Source organism: Poecilia reticulata, chromosome 9 (genome assembly GCF_904066995.2).
Source record: "Poecilia reticulata chromosome 9, P_reticulata-male-v2, whole genome shotgun sequence".
Taxonomy (NCBI): domain Eukaryota; kingdom Metazoa; phylum Chordata; class Actinopteri; order Cyprinodontiformes; family Poeciliidae; genus Poecilia; species Poecilia reticulata.
The window spans coordinates 33,499,511-33,519,505 of record NC_088838.1 but is presented as its reverse complement, the minus strand read 5'-3'; the positions used below and the strand labels follow the sequence as shown (position 1 = coordinate 33,519,505).

At 41.7% G+C, this 19,995-nt stretch overlaps 2 protein-coding genes and 1 long non-coding RNA gene across 3 annotated transcripts in view; all 3 read left to right on the top strand.

The window, feature by feature from the left end:
* LOC145552894 (uncharacterized) overlaps positions 1 to 19,995 on the top strand; it is a 262,036-nt gene that overhangs the window by 271 nt on the left and 241,770 nt on the right. The window lies entirely within an intron of this gene.
* Positions 54 to 7,882, top strand: p2rx7 (purinergic receptor P2X, ligand-gated ion channel, 7). Its single transcript, XM_008419323.3, has 13 exons — positions 54 to 274; positions 961 to 1,108; positions 1,186 to 1,257; positions 1,771 to 1,843; positions 3,302 to 3,398; positions 3,943 to 4,023; positions 4,234 to 4,369; positions 5,078 to 5,214; positions 5,342 to 5,432; positions 6,108 to 6,173; positions 6,402 to 6,506; positions 6,585 to 6,692; positions 7,264 to 7,882. The coding sequence occupies exons 1-13, from the start codon at positions 153 to 155 to the stop codon at positions 7,768 to 7,770; spliced, it is 1,743 nt and encodes a 580-aa protein (XP_008417545.2). The 5' UTR covers positions 54 to 152; the 3' UTR covers positions 7,771 to 7,882.
* Positions 16,570 to 18,267, top strand: LOC103470700 (zinc-binding protein A33-like). The gene has a single exon (XM_008419324.2). The coding sequence runs from the start codon at positions 16,791 to 16,793 to the stop codon at positions 18,213 to 18,215; it is 1,425 nt and encodes a 474-aa protein (XP_008417546.2). The 5' UTR covers positions 16,570 to 16,790; the 3' UTR covers positions 18,216 to 18,267.

Here is a 19,995-nt window from a genome sequence, read left to right as displayed (position 1 = left end):
ATTGTGTTGATTTGATCAGACTGAGGGTTAAAGACGCCGCAGCGGCTGTGAGGATCCGCAGCTGGACATGTGACCCGGTCCACAGGAAGAAGAGTCACACCGAGGTTCCTCCTCAACCCAACTCCAGCCGACTCTCTCACACTCCTCTCGGCATGCCTTGCTGCGACCCGCTCGGTCTCTGTCAGTACCAAACCAACAAGCTGGTCCGGATCCAGAGCGTCCGGCTCGGTTCGCTCAAATGGAGCCTGAACGGGGCGATTCTGCTGTTTATCTGGTGAGAAGAAATATTTCACACCCACGCATCTTCCCGCAGGGAGCAGCCGCACTTTCTGCTGCATTTCACTGGTTCCGTTAGGATCATTTCACTGCTGAACGGTTCTGAAACCGACCCGTTCACTCCTGATCTGCTGCACTTGTTCTGAATTTAGATTTTAAAAGCCTTAAATAAAAGAATCGCCTCGTTTTGTAGCGTCTCTTTTTTCCCCGCAGTAAATCTGAATAAATAGTTTTTCTGCAGACAGTTGGAGCTGAATTAATGGAAAAAGATCCAAAAACTGCAAATTATTAATGCAACTAATCTGCAATAACAGCTAAGAAATACAACTTTAAATGTAGAAATAATTAATTCAGCAAAATTAACTCTTAAATACAAAATTTAGATATAAAATCACGATTAAAAGTGATTTTAGGGAGTTTACTAATAAAGACTTGCACTATGTACGGTTTTTACAGTTGATAAATTTAAAAGTTATTAAAAATAAACAGAAAATGGTTTAACGGTCTGAGATCTTTGTGTTGATTTGTTTGGTTTTGTTCAGACATGAAGATGTGGATTATAGATCATTTCTGCTTTTCTCCTGTAGCTTAATGCTCCATATTGTTATTAGGGAGAAGATGTTTCTGTTTTCCTGGCATAAACTTTAATATTGGACGTGATTAAGATCTGCTTTGTTCTCTCAGCATCATGATGCTGTGGAACAGGAAGTACCAGGAGTTTGACCTGGTGGTCAGCTCCGTCACCACCAAGGTGAAGGGTGTGGCTCAGACTCGCCTGACGGGGGTCGGGGACGTGGTGTGGGACGTGGCCGACTACAGCGGCTCCTCTCAGGTGGGAGATTCATTATCTGTCAAAAATAATAATATTGTTGAAAAAAAAATCAAAGTCTTTTCTTCTTCTCTCTTTAGGACAGAAGCTCCTTCTTTGTGGTCACCAACGTTATTGTGACGAAGAATCAGAAGCAGGGAAAATGTGCAGAGGTGCTTTAAATATGAACTTGCATTGTTTTTGTTTTTTGTTATTTTATGTCTGTAAGCTTTCAGCTGAAAATGCTTTACATGAAGAAAACAAAAAAACTTTTTCCAAACAAGAAAACATCACATTACAGAGGCAAATAAAGAGAAGTGATGAAAACTTTCAGTCCAGACTATAAATAAAATAGATTTTTAACCCTGATTTAAAGGAAGTCGATGTTTCAGCAGTTTCTCAGTTTTCTGGAAGTTTGTTCCAGGTTAGAGGAACATAAAAACTGAGTGAAGCTTCTCCATGTCATGGTTCTGGTGGAAATGTGTAAAAACTTTAAAATGATCAGAAAGTTTGGAAACCTGCAGAAGAAAATCACTTTAAGGATTATAAACGTCTGACATGTGACTGAACATCAGTGACATGTGATGCTGGTTCATCTCCATCGTTTGAGTTTCACTCAGGTTGTGATTAAAGTGATCAGCACCACAATAAAACCAGAGAACTGATGGAGCCTGTTTGTCTCCCAGGTTCCCTCTAAAGGCCGGCTGTGTCGCTCGGATCAGGACTGTGAGGAAGGAGCCTGGGACCAGCAGAGTCACGGTAAACCCACTGGTTTCACTGGGCGGCTGCAGAAGTTTAAACTGGTTTCACTGGACGGCTGCAGAAACAGAAGCTTAAACAAACTGGATCCAGTTTCAGAGAATCAGCCTCAGTGTTGCTCCTTCACGTTAATCTCTAACCTGCATGCAGGCTGCAGCTGCTTCACTAAATGCATAGATTCTGTATTAATCTGGTTCCAGCTGCAGCTCTGCGGTTTGTTTCAGCTGCAGCTCTGCGGTTTGATTCTGCTGCAGCTCTGCGGTTTGTTTCTGCTGCAGCTCTGTGGTTTGTTTCTGCTGCAGCTCTGTGGTTTGTTTCTGCTGCAGCTCTGTGGTTTGTTTCAGCTGCAGCTCTGTGGTTTGTTTCTGCTGCAGCTCTGCGGTTTGTTTCTGCTGCAGCTCTGTGGTTTGTTTCTGCTGCAGCTCTGCGGTTTGTTTCTGCTGCAGCTCTGCGGTTTGTTTCTGCTGCAGCTCTGTGGTTTGTTTCTGCTGCAGCTCTGTGGTTTGTTTCTGCTGCAGCTCTGCGGTTTGTTTCAGCTGCAGCTCTGCGGTTTGATTCTGCTGCAGCTCTGCGGTTTGTTTCTGCTGCAGCTCTGTGGTTTGTTTCTGCTGCAGCTCTGTGGTTTGTTTCTGCTGCAGCTCTGTGGTTTGTTTCTGCTGCAGCTCTGCGGTTTGTTTCTGCTGCAGCTCTGTGGTTTGTTTCTGCTGCAGCTCTGTGGTTTGTTTCTGCTGCAGCTCTGTGGTTTGTTTCTGCTGCAGCTCTGCGGTTTGTTTCTGCTGCAGCTCTGTGGTTTGTTTCTGCTGCAGCTCTGCGGTTTGTTTCTGCTGCAGCTCTGCGGTTTGTTTCTGCTGCAGCTCTGCGGTTTGTTTCTGCTGCAGCTCTGTGGTTTGTTTCTGCTGCAGCTCTGCGGTTTGTTTCTGCTGCAGCTCTGCGGTTTGTTTCTGCTGCAGCTCTGCGGTTTGTTTCTGCTGCAGCTCTGCGGTTTGTTTCTGCTGCAGCTCTGCGGTTTGTTTCTGCTGCAGCTCTGCGGTTTGTTTCTGCTGCAGCTCTGCGGTTTGTTTCTGCTGCAGCTCTGCGGTTTGTTTCTGCTGCAGCTCTGTGGTTTGTTTCTGCTGCAGCTCTGTGGTTTGTTTCTGCTGCAGCTCTGCGGTTTGTTTCTGCTGCAGCTCTGTGGTTTGTTTCTGCTGCAGCTCTGCGGTTTGTTTCTGCTGCAGCTCTGTGGTTTGTTTCTGCTGCAGCTCTGCGGTTTGTTTCTGCTGCAGCTCTGTGGTTTGTTTCTGCTGCAGCTCTGTGGTTTGTTTCTGCTGCAGCTCTGCGGTTTGTTTCTGCTGCAGCTCTGCGGTTTGTTTCTGCTGCAGCTCTGCGGTTTGTTTCTGCTGCAGCTTTGTGGTTTGTTTCTGCTGCAGCTCTGTGGTTTGTTTCTTCTGTAATAAACTCAGGACCGTTTTCTTCCTGCAGGGATTCAGACCGGATCCTGCATCAAGTTTGATGTGATGAAGAAAACCTGTGAAGTTTCTGCTTGGTGTCCGATTGAAACCCAGACAAACCCTCCAAGGTCACTGAGTCTCTATTTATGTTTTTGATAGTTTTCTTTAGTATTCTTCTGAGTTTACTCTTGTATTTATATCTTCTATTGAGAATGTCCTTTCAGTTGCACAATCTGCTTTTCTGTTACACAGAATTGCAGTAATTTCACAATTGCACCGTTTCTATTAAGAAATGCAAGTGAATAATTTTGTTCACATAAGTTATAGAAATCATATCACGCCGTCATTCTCCAACTACTTCCTGTCATCTTCTTCTTCATAGTTTCTGTCAGTGGTAACATCCGGTTGTTGATCATGTGATGAAAAAATATATTTCTGTTGCAGTTTTGTGAAATAAACCAATTTCACACAAAAAATACACCTCATCTTAGCATCAAAACTTTTTATTGACAAAGGGTTTTTTAAATTGGTGTTTTTCCATTAAGTGAATTTATTTTTGAAAGAACTTCAGAAACTCTTAAGAACTGTTGATGCTAAGAGGAACTGGGTTTGACTAAGATGATTGAGGACTTTTACAGTTTTTTATGTGGTTATAAACATTTATCTTTTCAGACCTGCTCTGCTGGCAGCAGCTGAAAACTTCACCGTCCTCATCAAGAACAACATCAGATTTCCAGCCTTCAACTTCATCCGGTGAGACTCTGAAACTTTTCAACCTTCAGATCCATCAGACGCTGCAGGAGTTTCTCTCAGCCTTGGAAAAGGATTTTAAATTCAGATTATGCACAACAAATGTGTCGACCATTTACTAGGAATAAAGAATGGATGTGAAGAAGTTTATGGTGGTTAAATTCAGCCGCCTGCAGCGTTTCCTGACTCTCTGACTCTGGATCTGTGTCGCAGTCGGAACATCCTCCCTCAGATGAACGACGCCTACCTGAGGAGCTGCCACAGAGGCAACGACTCGCTCTGCCCCATCTTCCGACTGGGAGACATGGTGCGAGAGGCCGGGGAGAAGTTCTCCGACATGGCTGTGGAGGTAGAGGCGCTCTGCAGGAGCCTCAGGCTCTGGAAAACAGTTTTTTATCCCACTGGCTGAATGCAGGACGGGAGCAGAAAGATTTTCCTGTTTGGACCTTTGATTGTACTGAGAGAAATGAAACTGATGCTAAAAATAAAAACAGGAAGCAGCGATCTTCAGTTTGTGAGGCGAATGTTTAAAGGTTCCTGATGATGTTTTATCATTTTCACTCTGAACTAAAATGAGTTTATTGAAAAAGAAGCATTTCTCCCACCTGTTTATATAAATAAGTATTGAACACCTTTTAAAAACTGACTTGCAGGAGGTGATTGTTTAACTCATTTTGTGATACATGTTTCGTTTAATTGTTGTTAGTTTGTAAAAATTAGGTTTTGCTTTGACAGTAAAGGTTTTTATTTTTGTCATTTTTTGTCAGAAAAGCCATTTTCATGTTTGAAATTGAGAATTTTGTTCTAAAAATTAGAAAAAAAGCTTCAACATCGACTCAAACTTCTTTAACCTCCCAAAGTAAGAGCAGTAATAACATCTCTAAAGAGTAATATATACACAGTAAAGCATGGTGGTGGCAGTGTGATGATCTGGGCCTGGTAAAATATTTCTGCTTCATGCAGAAAAACCTGAAAATCAACAGCAAATATTAAAAATATTAAATTAGAAATGAGTAGGAGTCCTCGGGGTTAACCGTTATTCCCCTGTTGGCCACAGGGGGGCGTCATCGGCATCCAAATCAAATGGGACTGCAACCTGGACCGGTTGATGCAGCGCTGCCTGCCCAGATACTCCTTCAGACGGCTGGATGAGAGGGAGAGCAACAAGACGCTTTACCCCGGACTCAACTTCAGGTGAAGGTCATCAGTCCATCAGAGTCGCCATGGAAACCAGGACAATAAAGAGTCTGAATGATCAACACCTGGAGGATCTGGCCGAATAGATTTGATGTAAAAACAAAACTTGTTCTCGTTTCCTCAGGTTTGCGAAGTACAACATGGTGAACGGCGTGGAGGAGCGAACTCTCTACAAAGCCTTCGGGATCAGATTCGACGTCATGGTGTTCGGACAGGTTGGTCTTTATTTGACCTTTAACTTAAAGTTCCTGCTCTGGATCTTTGGTTTGGAAGATGGTGAGATCTCTGATGGAGAAGGAGACGCTGTGTTTAAAGGATTGACAGGATGAAAGGCCAGAACAGCCTGGAATGGATCCGTTTAGTTAAACTGTTGGTCTGCACTCTTAAAGATTCTTACTAAATCATATTTTGTTCCACTGATAAGGAAATCCAATGTACTCAGTCTGGATGTATGAATCCTGCAACATTTCAGCAGTCATAATCCTGCCAACAACGCCAAAAAAATGGGAAGAATTAAACAAACCAACCTTAGGAGAAGATTAAAGATTCTTCAATTTTATGACTCTGATACAACTGATTCCTCTCCCTCATCCTTCAGTCCAACTTTCTTAATGTCCTCAAGTTTCTCTAACTGCTGGTGGTCTGTACTGTGGACGGGGTTATCCATTCTTGATGGCCACTTTTTCCTCTTTCTGCTCTCAGACCTTTATTTTGTAGTTCCTAATGAACTAAAGGATCATTAATGTTTATTTCTAGATGGTGCCTCTGATTCCTCCTCGTTGTTCAACGTAACATTTTTGTTCCTCCCTGAGGAACTCCAGACCTCCGTGTTTCTGAATGTTTGGTTGACGCTGTGGTGATAAAATCTAAGCGTTTGGTTTGTGTTTCAGGCGGGGAAGTTCAGCTTCATTCAGCTCATCATCTACATCGGGTCAACGCTGTCGTACTACGCTCTGGTGAGGAGCAGCTCAGTCACACATCTACCGACGATGAAAACATTTCAGACTGACGTGGAGGATCTGCTGTCATTTCTGTTCACTGACTGGAGAAAGGCTTGAATTAACCTCCCTACCACTAGATGTCACTACAGGCTCAACATTTTGTGTCTGACATCAGTTTTGAGATGACGTCCAGTGGTTCTGGAATAAAGTCATTAATTTTCTCCGTCTGTTTTAAACCCCCAGACGACGGTTTTGATCGACTGGCTGCTGGAAACCAGCTGCTATTCTGCAGACGTCGGACAGAACTACTCTGAGAGGAAAGTGGAGTCGGTCCAGGACACGCAGCAGGTCAGGATGTGACCCGGTGTTGTTCAGCAAAGCGATCGGTACCTGAAGTCCATCATCCCTCCTCTGCCTGTGTTGCAGCTCATCCTCTGCGTGTCGTACGTCGATGAAGAGAAGCTGCGGCTGGTCAGGAAGTCGCGCAAGAAGAGTCTCCAAAACATAAAACCCATGTCGGTTCTGCCACGCAAGGTAAAGCTGGTTCTGTAGGAAACCAGAGCAGAACCGGTCCAGACCTGCATGAACCACTTCAACATGAAGCTGCTGCAGTTTTAGGTTTTCCACTCTTCACGCTGTAATTCATTTTAATACTTTTAATTTCAATCATTTTCAGCTGAATTTGATGGTGATTAGAAAACGATACACAACTTTGACAAAGATCTGAAAGATAAAATAGATTTAAACCAGGATTATGTTAAAAACATCAAATGTTTGTACTTATTGTGTATTTAAGGTTTTTCCATCAGAGTCATTGCAGCAGTAAAGCACAGCTGGTTCTGGACTCGGGTTTTAGCTGCAGAATCAAACATTTAGTTTTTTTACCAGAACCAGAGCAGAGTAAAGACTTTTCATTGTGGCTCATTTCCACTCAGCAGTGCAGCTCTGCTAAACGTTTTATGCTCAGACTTGTTCATTACAGCGTTTCCAGTTGGACTCTTACTGGGCCGACCGGGTTCAACCCAAACCTGTGACATTAAATGTCTCATAATTCATAATCTGAGTTTCATTCCTGAAGCTGCAGACTTTTCTGTCCCCTCTGCAGGACGACTCGGGACACCTGAGAGCCGCTCTCTGCCTCCTGCAGCCGGACGTCGGTGTGGACCACGATGCTCAGCCTCCCCAGGACCAGAAACCGACCTCTGACCCCAAACGGCGCCAGCCAGGCTGGTGTAAATGCGGCTGCTGCACTTCCTCTGCTCTCCCCCAGGAGGAGCTGTGCTGCAGGCGGAGCGACGGCGCCTGCATCGCCTCGTCTCCTCCGTTCAGGCGGCTGGTGTTGGACCGCTGGCTGCTGCAGGCCGTCCTGCTGTACCAGGACCCTCTGTCTCCCCCTGCTGGTGGGGCGCAGCCCGCCGCCCTGCGTCACTGCGCCTACAGGCAGTTCATCAGCTGGAGGTTTGGGGTTCCTCCTGATGACTCCCACCCTGTCATCCCCAGCTGCTGCGTCCAGAGGATCAGGGAGGAATATCCGAGTCCAGACGGACGCTACAGCGGCTTCAGGCCCGTCAGAACCGTCTCTGTCCCGACCCGAAACAACAGAGAGCTCTGAAACACGGATACTAACAGCTTTTTGTTACTCTGAGATACTAAAAAGAAGAAATGTGTAAAGTTTGTTCAGTTTGGTGAAAAACTTCACAAAGCAAATAAATAATTTTGTCTAATTTCGTCTGATGTTTCCTTCGTTTGAGACGTTTGAGCTTCTGGTTCTTCCAGTTTAGCTGCTTTCTGGACTTTGGCGGCTTTGTGTCAATGCATGCAATTTAAAACATACTTTATTGATCCCAAAGGGAAATTAAATAATATGAGACAATTTATCAGTTTTAATCTGGATCTTTAGCTTTGATTCCAGCTGATTGTTGCATTTTATCACAAGTCACCATGAAATACTGCAATAAAAATAAAAATACCACAAAACTAAAGATATTCATACAAAAAAATAAAATGTGTGATGATCAAATTTGATTTATTTAAAAGTGAAACTATACTAAACCAAAACTAACCCAGATTATTATTTCTTTCTACTGCCGTTTCAAAGCAGCTCCTCTTAGTTTCCACTGAGTTTTTCTTTCTACTAAACTAAAAGAAAATTTAAATAAAAAACTTAGGTGTGTTTTTAAAACTGACATGAAAGCCTCTGGTAGATATTAAAAGTCAGTTCTCAGTTTTTTCCTGTTAATAAATGTTAAATGTGTAAAAGCATAAATTAACTGTTTTCACTGCTCACATATTTAACTGACTCCTTGTAACAAGCAGGAGGCAAAAATCACATTTATGATCAAATGGATTCACTAGGAAACCTGAAGCTTTAATTAGAGTAAAATAAAACTGACAAAATCTGCAACAAAAAAAGAAAAAGAGATTTGTAAATGACAAAGATTTTATTTTTTTAAATAAACATTACAGGATCAGATAATCAAAGATCATCTTTCACTTACAGCTGAAGATAAAAATGTTGAATTATTTAATCCTGAATTTAATTCAAAGAACAACTGATGTAGCTGCTGTCAAAACAACTGCATCTGGTTTATTTCTTTGTTTGTTGTTGTTTAGTTTAAGATAGCAGTAGTTAGATTTTATTTAATGTAGTACATTAAGTTTAAATGTGAGGTAATTTTTATTGAATTTATGTTAAGTGTACATTCAAATGTGGAGGGGGAACGTTTGTTTTGTTCCGCGGACCAGGGAAGCTTTGGCTGGCGCACTTAGATCCACATGGTCATTCAAGCTGAAGGAGCTGTAAGAAGTTAAGCTTTATTCCTCTGGAGTCAATGCGGCTAATGAGGTACAGTTTTGTTTATTTGTATCTTTTATTTATGTAAATATGCCATTTATTGTGAACTGATTGAGGTTTGTGTTACCTTTTTTGTAGTTCTGACGGCATTTTTTGGGGACTTTGGAAGACGTGTCCACAATAAATGGCTGTTGAAAACCAAGAACTGCGTTAAGCTTTTACTCGAGAGGAGTAACAGTCAGAACTCAGCCTGCTTCGTGCTGGACAAGTGTGGAGAGAAGAGCGGAGCCTGTTGCAGCTGCGGAGCCGTCAACGAGCAGCTCGTTAAGGGGCGACGTCGCTCTCTAGCATCGAAGAAAAGACCGACTGCATGCACAGTTTACCCGAACCAGAGGCAGCCAGAGTCCAGGAGTGCAGCGTGGTTAATCTGCCACCAAGTAACACTTTTAAATAAGTTAAATGTGAAGAGGTGAATTAGCCTTGCTAACTTTGAAAGGGACTCTATAAGTACTTAAGGGGGTAATCTGCTGTGCTATAAGCTAAGCTAAAGTTTAAGAAATTGATTTGTTTGATGCACGGTAATTGTTACCAAGCTATTTAAGTGAATTACAAGTGTTTTGACAATTTAAGAGTAAACTAAGGTACCTTAAAGGCAAGTTATAATTTAGTTTCACATGAAAGCTATTTTTTCTGTTTTGTAACAAGTGAAAGAAGTTCTGTTGTTCTGATTAAGGTGTTTGTATTACAACATTTAAGCTAATCTTTAAGAACAATAATTTAAGTTTAAACACATAAAAGGTGGTATTTAAAGAGTGTTAAAGATGCACTGCATTTAAGTTCATTTAAGAAAAAAAAGAAAATTTAAGTTTATAAATAAATTGAAAGGTTAGTGCTTGAAGCTACATTCTTTAATGTAGGAAAAAATTTTAAGTTACAGTTAAGAAAACTCTTAGTACATACACAATGAACAGTGACATGGCCACACAGAAAGACTGTGACGCTGAAGCTATAGAGCTGAGAGAAGAGAAGGCCTCAGATACAATCCCCTTGGAGGCAAGAACAAGTCAAGCTGTTCCAGAAGAAGGCTTGAGGAAAAGTATAAGGCAGAGAAAACTCACAGAGAAAGGCCAAGCACTACATGAAGAAAAGGTGAGCAGGCTTCAAGCTCGTTTCAGGATCAGTTATGACAAATGGAAAACTGCTGCTAAACAAGCTAAAAGAGCACTCGAAACACCTGATGAACCAAGTTTGCACAAGCATATTGTTCAAATCCAACATGCTTCAGGAGAAGTGAAGCAAGCCTACGAAGAGCTGCGAAGTTATGAAACCCCTGACAGAGACACTCGTCGCAGAGTGGACACATGTGACGCAGTTTCACAAAAACTTATTAACCAAGTTCAAAGAAACACTGCTGAAAAGGAAAATGGGAAAGATATAGAAAGGAGATCGGCTGGCTGGAGTGAAGCTGGCTCTATGTTTACTTCAACGACCTCTCAAGGTTCCACACAATCAAGTAGTGTACGTTCAAGCCATTCAAGTAAGTTGTCTGTCAAAAGGCAAGAAGCAGCAGCAGAACTTGCAGCCATGGAAGCCACTCTAAAGATGATGGAAGAAATGGAGTGTGAAAGAGAGAAACTTGAAGAACTTAAATTAGAAAACAAAGAAAGGCTTGCAAAACAAGAAGCAGAGAATGCTGAAACCCAAAGAATGTTAGAACGAAGAAAAAGAGAGCTTGAGCGTTTAGAAGCTGTAAAACAGATGAATGCTGCCAAAGCACGACTGACAGTCTACAAGCAAGAACTCGACTCAGATGAAGAAATATCGGATCTTCTGCATGATGTGGAAAAATCAAGGACCACATCAATTCCAGTAAGCCAGCCTCAGCCTAAGTTGAAACCTTCAAGACTTAATCCAAGCGCACAACCTTTTACACCACCACAAGATAACACCTCAAGTGCACAACATACCAGCAATGTCACGCAGGAAGATGGAGTAGCAGTACTGGCAAAGGTTTTAGCAGAGTCCATTAACATTAACTGATTACCAGTTCCAGAACCTGCTGTTTTCAATGGTGATCCAATCAAGTACAAGGATTGGAAAATTTCATTTCAAATGCTGATTGAAAAAAGAACATTCCAGTGGGTGAAAAGATCTACTACCTACGAAGGTATGTCGGTGGTCCTGCAAGAAAGGCTATTGAGGGTTACTTTCTACTGGGAACAGACATAGCATACCATTCAGCTTGGAACATTTTGGAGGAAAGATATGGAAGTTCATTCATAATCGCTAAAGCCTTCAGAGACAAACTCACATCATGGCCGAAAATTGGAACAAAAGACAGCGCTGAACTAAGAGAGTTCTAAATGACTGTAGTGTGAACCAGAGAATGCTCAACAAGCTGCCTGATTGGCTTACAGCAAGATGGAATAGGAAAGTCATCCAGATTGAAGAAGAGACTGGTTCATTTCCAACCTTCAGCAACTTTGTTGATTTTGTCACAAGAGAAGCTAAAATAGCATGTAACCCAGTGACATCGCTAGATGCTCTCAAACAAATGACTCTGAGAAAGTGAAACCTTTAAAAGCTCGAAGTGTCGGAGCAAAGGCATTTGCAAGCAGCACAGAAGAGAGAACAGAAACAAACAAATGTGTTTTCTGTGAAAGATTAAATCACAACATTCAGACATGTCGGAAGTTCATGGAGAAAGCCATAGCTGAAAGAGTGAAGTTTGTGAAATTAAAAGGACTTTGTTTTGGATGTCTCAGTTTTGGACACCAATCCAAGAAATGTGAAAAGAGAAGTATTTGTCACACCTGTAAGGGAAAACACCCAACATGTTTACATGAAGAACGAGACAGAGAGTTCAGAAGAAATAAGGATGGTAATAAAGAACAAGGGCAAGTCAAAGAAACCAAAGAACAGAGTGAAGAAACATCAAGTGAAGCAATCTCAAACCGTGTGATCCAAGGTGATAAGAGTGATCTCACATCTACAATGATTCCAGTTTGGTTGTCCACAGCAAGTAATCCAGAACAGGAAATGCTAGTATACGCCCTCCTGGATAGTCAAAGCGACACGACATTTGTTCTCAAAGAAAAGGCAGATGCTCTGGACACAGAAAAAAGAGATGTACAGTTAAAGCTCTCTACATTGTCATCTAAAGACACTGTTGTTCCAAGTCAAAGGCTCTCAGGTCTACAAATCAGAGGTTTCTACTCTTCAAAGAGAATCCCTCTTCCAGTGACATATACCAGAGAGTTTATTCCTGCCAATTTAAGCCATATTCCCTCACCTAAGACGGCAAGAGCATGGCCTCACCTGGAGCACCTTGCTGAAGAGATTGCCCCTCTGATTGAATGTGATGTTGCTCTAATAGGTTATAACTGTTCACAAGCATTAGTACCAAGAGAAGTTGTGTCAGGAAAAGACAATGAGCCCTTTGCTCAAAGGACAGATCTCGGCTGGACAATAGTCGGAGGTGTTGGTCATTGTGTTGACTATGGAGACATTATTGGATGTAGTCACAGGATAATTGTCAAGGAAGTGACACCTAATCCACCATCTGATCAGCTATCTAAAGAGGTGCACTTTATTTGTCGCACTCAGATCAAAGAGGTTTTCACCACATCAGATGTGATTAAAGTTCTCGAATCTGATTTTAATGAAAGGAAAGTGGAAGATTCTCATCTCTCTCAAGAGGACTTGCGCTTCATTTCCATAATGGAGGATGGAGTGAAAATTCAAGAAGATGGACATTGTGAGCTACCCTTACCATTTAAGGAGGATAGACCGATTCTACCAAACAACAAGAGCTGTGCAGAACACAGACTCAAGTGCCTCAAGAAGAGATTTGGAAGGGACAAACAATATCACAGTGATTATGTGAAGTTTATGAATGAAACAATAGCGTGTGGAGATGCAGTAAAGGTCCCTCCTGAAGAACTGCATAACCACCCAGTCTGGTACATACCTCACCATGGGGTATACCATCCCCAAAAACCGGGAAAAATAAGAGTGGTGTTTGATTGTTCAGCAAAGTATGAAGGAGTCTCATTGAACGATCACCTGTTGACAGGACCAGAGTTGACCAACACACTTGTAGGTGTCCTGTGCAGATTCCGAAAAGGACAAGTAGCAGTGATGTGCGACATCAAACGCATGTTTCATCAATTCAGAGTCAGAGTAGAAGATCAAGACTACTTTCGCTTCCTGTGGTGGGATGATGGAGATTTCCACTCCTCTCCATCGGTCTACCGCATGCGTGTCCACCTGTTTGGAGCTGCCTCATCACCAGCCTGTGCAAACTTCGGTCTCAAGTACATTGCAGCACAGGGTCAAGGACAGTTTAGTGAAACGACAATAAAATTTATTGAAAGAAATTTTTATGTGGACGATGGTTTGATCAGTTTTCACTCGGAAAAGGAAGCAATTCATCTGGTGAATGAAGCAATGCAACTATGTCACACTGGGAAACTACAACTTCATAAGTTTGTTTCCAACCGTCAACAAATACTCAACTCACTTCGTAAAGAAGACTGTGCAGAGACAGTAAACTCTCAAGACCTTGTACTTAGTGAGCAAAAGACAGACAGAGCTCTAGGGATTAAGTGGTGCGTTGCCTCTGATCGTTTCCAGTTTCGAGTGGTTGTGAAGGAGCACCCACTTTCCAGAAGAGGAGTGTTGTCGACTGTGGCCTCCATCTTCGACCCACTTGGACTTGTGGCGCCTTTTGTTTTACTCGGCAAGCAGATATTACAGCAGATGTGTCGTGACAAGGCGGACTGGGATGCACCACTCTCAAGTGAACTCAAGCCACGGTGGGAGTCCTGGCTGTCAGATGTCAAGAACCTTGCAGATGTTAAGATCGACCGTTGTTACCTTCCTAAGGATTTCAAAGAAGTTCAGAAGTATGAACTACACTATTTTTCAGATGCAAGTGTTGCAGGATAAGGAGTCTGTACCTACCTTAGAGCCATCAGTGAATCAGGACAAATCCATTGCTCTCTTGTATTCGCCAAATCCAGAGTAGCACCTACCAAGGTGACTACAGTACCAAGATTGGAGCTTTCTGCAGCAGTTGTCGCAGTACGCATAAGCGACATGCTCAAGGCAGAATTGGAGCTGGAAAATGCTGAAGAATTCTTTTGGACAGATTCGCAAGTTGTGTTGGGATACATCAGCAATGAGGCAAGACGTTTCCACGTTTTTGTAGCGAATCGAATTCAACGCATCAAGGAGAGTACTGTACCAACACAGTGGAAGTACATTTCTTCAGATGAAAATCCCGCTGACCATGTGTCTCGTGGTTTAAAAGCCAAGGACCTTGTTTCTTCCAACTGGTTTAGAGGACCACGTTTTCTCTGGCAAGAAGAACTGCCCAGTGGAGAGATTAAGGTGGGAGAACTTGGATCAGAAGACCCAGAAGTACGTAAAGTGGTTGCACACCACACGTTAACCAGGATAGTTTCTTTGACGGAACGTTTTGTGAAGTTTTCCAGCTGGTCAAGACTAGTCAAAGCTATCGCAAGACTTATCAGATTTGGGAAAGAGTTTAAGAGAATGCAAAAGAGAACTAATGAAGCTACAAGTCTCGAAGAAAGACAAGAAGCTGAACTTGCAATCATAGCCATTGTACAAGACTCAGTCTTCTCCAAAGTGATTAAGGAGCTTCAGTCCCGAAAGGAGTTAACTAAAGACAAGACAAGTAAGCTCTACCAGCTCAACCCATTTCTCGACCACAAGGGTGTCCTCAGAGTGGGAGGTAGGTTAGAGCAAGCTACTCTACATCCATATGTCAAGCACCCAGCTATTTTACCGAAAACCAGCCACATCACAAAGTTACTGATTGATCACTATCATCAGTGTGTGGAACATCAGGGCCGGGGCATGACAATAAATGAGCTAAGAGCAAACGGCCTTTGGATACTTGGGTGTAGTCAAGCAGTAGCATCCTATATCTACAACTGTGTCAGATGCAGGAAATTCAGACGAGGAACAGAAGAGCAGAAAATGGCAAATCTGCCTAATGAAAGAATGGAAACAACTCCTCCATTCACATATTGTGGGATGGATTGTTTTGGCCCGTTTTATGTCAAAGAAGGACGTAAAGAGCTCAAACGCTATGGACTTCTGTTCACGTGCTTGTGTTCCCGTGCGGTACACATCGAGTTGCTCGATGACCTGTCAACTGATGCCTTCCTTAATTCACTCCGATCTTTCATTGCCCTGCGATCGGACCAGGGTACTAACTTTGTTGGGGCAGGGCGAGAATTCCTGGAAGCAGTTAGAGAAATGAACCAGGAAAGCCTGAAGAAACTCGGATGCGAGTTTGTTATGAACCCTCCCTCTGCCAGCCATATGGGTGGAGCCTGGGAGAGGCAAATTCGTACAATCAGAAGTGTGTTGTCCTCCATCCTAGACCAGTCTTCCCGAACACTTGACATTTCATCATTACGGACCTATCTCTACGAAGTGATGGCGATAGTAAACAGTCGACCCATCACCACGCACCTACTCAATGATCCTGACGGACCTCAACCACTCACTCCCAATCTTCTTTTAACAATGAAGACATCTGTGATACTGCCACCTCCAGGAGACTTTGTACGGCAGGACTTGTACCTTCGCAAGAGATGGCGTAGAGTTCAATACCTAGCCAATGAGTTCTGGCACAGATGGAGAAAAGAATATTTGTTGGGCCTACAGCAAAGACAAAAATGGCAGAAAACAAGGAGGAATGCGAAAGTCAATGACATAGTCATCATCAAAGATGAGACGGCACCAAGAAACAACTGGAAACTTGCTAAGGTCACAGCAGTTTATCCAAGTGAAGATGGATGTGTGCGCAAGGTGCAGTTATTGATCAGTGACTCCACATTAGATTGCCATGGAAAACGACTCACCAAACAAATACACTTAGACAGACCTATTCACAAGACTGTCACATTGTTAGAAGCAGAATAGACCCACTCATAAGTTTAAAAAATAAAAATCACAAGTGATTTGGTGGGAGTGTAGCTGCTGTCAAAACAACTCCATCTGGTTTATTTCTTTATTGTTTGTTGTTGTTTAGTTTAAGATGGCAGTAGTTAGATTTTTATTTAATGTAGTACATTAAGTTTAAATGTGAGGTAATTTTTATTGAATTTATGTTAAGTGTACATTCAAATGTGGAGGGGGAACGTTTGTTTTGTTCCGCGGACCAGGGAAGCTTTGGCTGGCGCACTTAGAGCCACATGGTCATTCAAGCTGAAGGAGCTGTAAGAAGTTAAGCTTTATTCCTCTGGAGTCAATGCGGCTAATGAGGTACAGTTTTGTTTATTTGTGTCTTTTATTTATGTAAATATGCCATTTATTGTGAACTGATTTAGGTTTGTGTTACCTTTTTTGTAGTTCTGACGGCATTTTTTGGGGACTTTGAAAGACGTGTCCACAATAAATGGCTGTTGAAAACCAAGAACTGCGTTAAGCTTTGATTTAACTCGAGAGGAGTAACAACTGAAGAGCTAATCTCTGGATTTATTGTTTCAGGAAATGATTTGTGCTCCTTCTGGAGCTTTAGATTAAAAACAATTTGATTATTTAGATGTAACTGAACAAGGAAGTTAAACTGCAGTAAAAGAAGCTCAGAGTTCACCAGGAAGAGATACACAACAACCTGTTTGACTGGAAACGTCACTGAGAGGAAAATGAAAGTATTTTACCTGAGCTGAACGGAGCTGAGACGCCATTACAGGGAGGAGATCTGAGCTGAAACATGAATGTTTACTGGAATCTAAAGGAAAACCTGCAGAAACTTTGACCTGGTGAGTTCTGGTTCTGGAGGATTTCAGTCCAAAATGGCTGAAAACACAGCTCTGTTTGAAAGTTTCCTGAGCTGCCATGTTTGTTCAGAGACGTTCAGAGATCCTGTGTCTCTGAGCTGCAACCACAGCTTCTGTTCAAGCTGCCTGCAGAAATTCTGGGAACAAACTGGAAACAAGAACTGTCCCATCTGTAAAAGAAGATCTTCTAAGGATGATCCACATGTTAACTTCTCTCTGAAGGAACTGGCTGATTCTTTCACTGGAAAACAGAAACCTGGATCATCAGAGACAGAAACAGGAGCAAAGCAGCTGATGGTCTGCAGGAAACACCAAGAAGTTCCTAAACTGTTCTGTGAAGACGAGCAGAGAGCTGTGTGTCCTGTCTGTGAGTTTTCTCTCCACCAGAGTCACAAAGTGGTTCCTGTTGAACAAGCAGTCAGAGATCTGAAGGAGCAGCTGGAATCGGACTTAAAGTCTCTGCAGGACAAGAGGAACAAACACAAACAAGTGGAGAAAACATACGATGATGTGGTTCAACACTCTACAAAGCAGCTGCTGTCCACAGAGAGACAGATCAGAGCAGAGTTCAACAAGCTCCACCAGTTCCTGAGAGAGGAAGAGGAGTCCAGACTGGCAGCTCTGAGGGAGGAAGAGGAGCAGAAGAGGAAGACTATCATGGGAGAGATGAAGAGGATTGAGGAGCAGATCTCCTCTCTGTCAGACAGCATCTCTGCTGTGGAAGAAGAGCTGCAGAAAGACAACGTGTCGTTCCTCAGCAGCTATAAAGCCACTCAGAGCAGAGCCAGAGGTCAGAGGTCACTGCCAGATCCACAGCTGGTCTCAGGAGCTCTGATAGATGTGGCCAAACACCTGGGCAACCTGTCCTTCAGAGTCTGGGAGAAGATGAAGGACCAGGTGAAGTTCAGCCCCGTCATTCTGGACCCAAACACAGCGAGTGGGTGGCTCTACCTGTCTGATGATCTGACCAGAGTGAGATATGGAGACACATGGCAGCAACTTCCTGATAATCCAGAGAGAAACACTAAATACCCCAATGTGTTTGGTTCTGAGGGCTTCAGCTCAGGGAAACACAGCTGGGAGGTGGAGGTGGGAGATCATCCTCACTGGGAGGTTGGTTTGGTTAAAGAGTCTGTTGACAGGAAGGGAGAGATATATGCTTCACCAGAATATGGAATCTGGTGTTTATGGCATCGTGATGGAAAATACACTAATGGTTCTGGTAAAACTCTGTCAGTGAATCAGAGTCTCCAGAGGATCAGAGTCCAGCTGGACTATGACAGAGGGGAGGTTTCCTTCTACGACTCTGAAGACAAGAGTCACATCTACACTCACAGAGACACTTTCACTGAGAAACTATTTGCTTATTTTTTTGTTTTTGAAGCTGCTGATGCCAAAACATCTGAGATCAAAATCTGTCAAACTGAGATTTCTGTTTAAAGTTCAAAGTTTTGTATTTTTAATTTCTGAAATATTTTACACTTTTAGTTCAGTTTTTATTTGCAGTCTGAACAATATTATTATGAAATTCTTAATAATCATCTTTGATTATTGAAGATTTTTAAACTTTTTGAAAATAAGAATCTAAATGTGTTACTAAGAAACTACATTCAAAATTAAAACATCACTTAATGGATCTGATGTTAATTTTGTGAAGTTTGTATAAAAACATGTTAATTTTTTAATGTTTTGATTTCAGTTTTTAATATAGGAGAAAATGTAGAAAATATTGAGGAAAATGTTTTTCAAACTGGATAAAATATTTGATCATAAATCTTCATTCAATAAGCTTTCTCACCATAATTGGACATTTTTTCACATTCTATTATTTTTTTCAATTTTCTTTTTCTAACCATTTTGTAAAAACTACATAATTTCATAAAGAGCTCAGATTCTTAACTTTGTTTTCTTGTCTTTGTTGTTTTTAATTATTGTAATGATTCATGTTAGCAGGAAAAATGAAGTTTAATATTCAGATTCAGTTTCTCTCTGTTTTCAGGTCATTGATTCAATGATTGGTTTTTTATTCATCAATACACAATTTATTCACATAATATTAAACTGTAAAATTGAAAGAAGTTTCTCAAATTAATAAAACAAGTTTTTACTCTGAGGCAGTTTTTGGTTTTTCCAGAAATGAGGTTTTACTCTGAAGTGGAGATGGAAACATATTTACTGAATAAGTTCTGATGTAGTGAAGATTTGACTCACCAGACTGATTAGTTTCTGTTTACAGTTCTGATTGTCAGGACTGAAGGAAACATCACCAGTAGTTTATATGACAGAACATTAACAACTCATAGCAACACTTTTCTGAAAACCTTCCTCCATTTTCCTTGAAGATCATTTCCAGCCTCCACTTCCTGTTTATTACATCCATGTGTTATAAACATCTGACATTATTCTTTGTAGTCCAGGTTTGTTCAGCCATCTTGGTTTTCTGTTTTAGGTTTTTACTTCCTAATATTCTGTATTTCAGTTTTCTGTCATTATTACCTGCTCAGCTCTGCTGGTTCTGATCCACAAAGATCAGAACCAGCATCGTCTTAGTCTTTTTTTTCACCTGTTGTATCTGGAAACAAACACAAACTCATGTTATTTTATTTTACAGCTCTTATAGTACAGGTAAAAAATCATTTGTGACCTTTGGTGTAGAAAATGGTGCACAGAGTTTCAGACAAGTTTGACTGTATTTGGATGAATTAAATGGTAAAAAAAACCTTTTTTGTGTCTTTCATTCAGTCTGAAAATCTGCTGTTCCATCTGAATTCATCAGGATTTGTTCCCACTTCAATTATCAGTTTTTTTCTCTTGTTTGCACTTCGCAGAGTTTAATTAAAACCTCATCCACACCTTTCGTTTCTCCTGTCACTGAATAAATCACTATAGTATTTAAGATCAAACATGTTTTTCACTGTCAGTGACACAAAACCTGCAGGAAGATGATGAACTAATATGAACAGGATTATTTTATACTTCAGGATAAAACCTTTTCCTTCACACATTTTTTATTTACATCTCTGCTCTTCTGCTGCAATAATTCAGAAAATGGCTGCTGAGACAAGCAGCTGGTGATGGAGACGTTTCTGATCTGCAAGCTGTGAAGGAGCAGCTCATTCATTCATTCTTATTCCTATTTTCACTCTGGATTTATTCATTAACACCATGATGAATCCATGAACTGATGAACTGAATAAAGTCTAAAATTATTGCCTTTTTG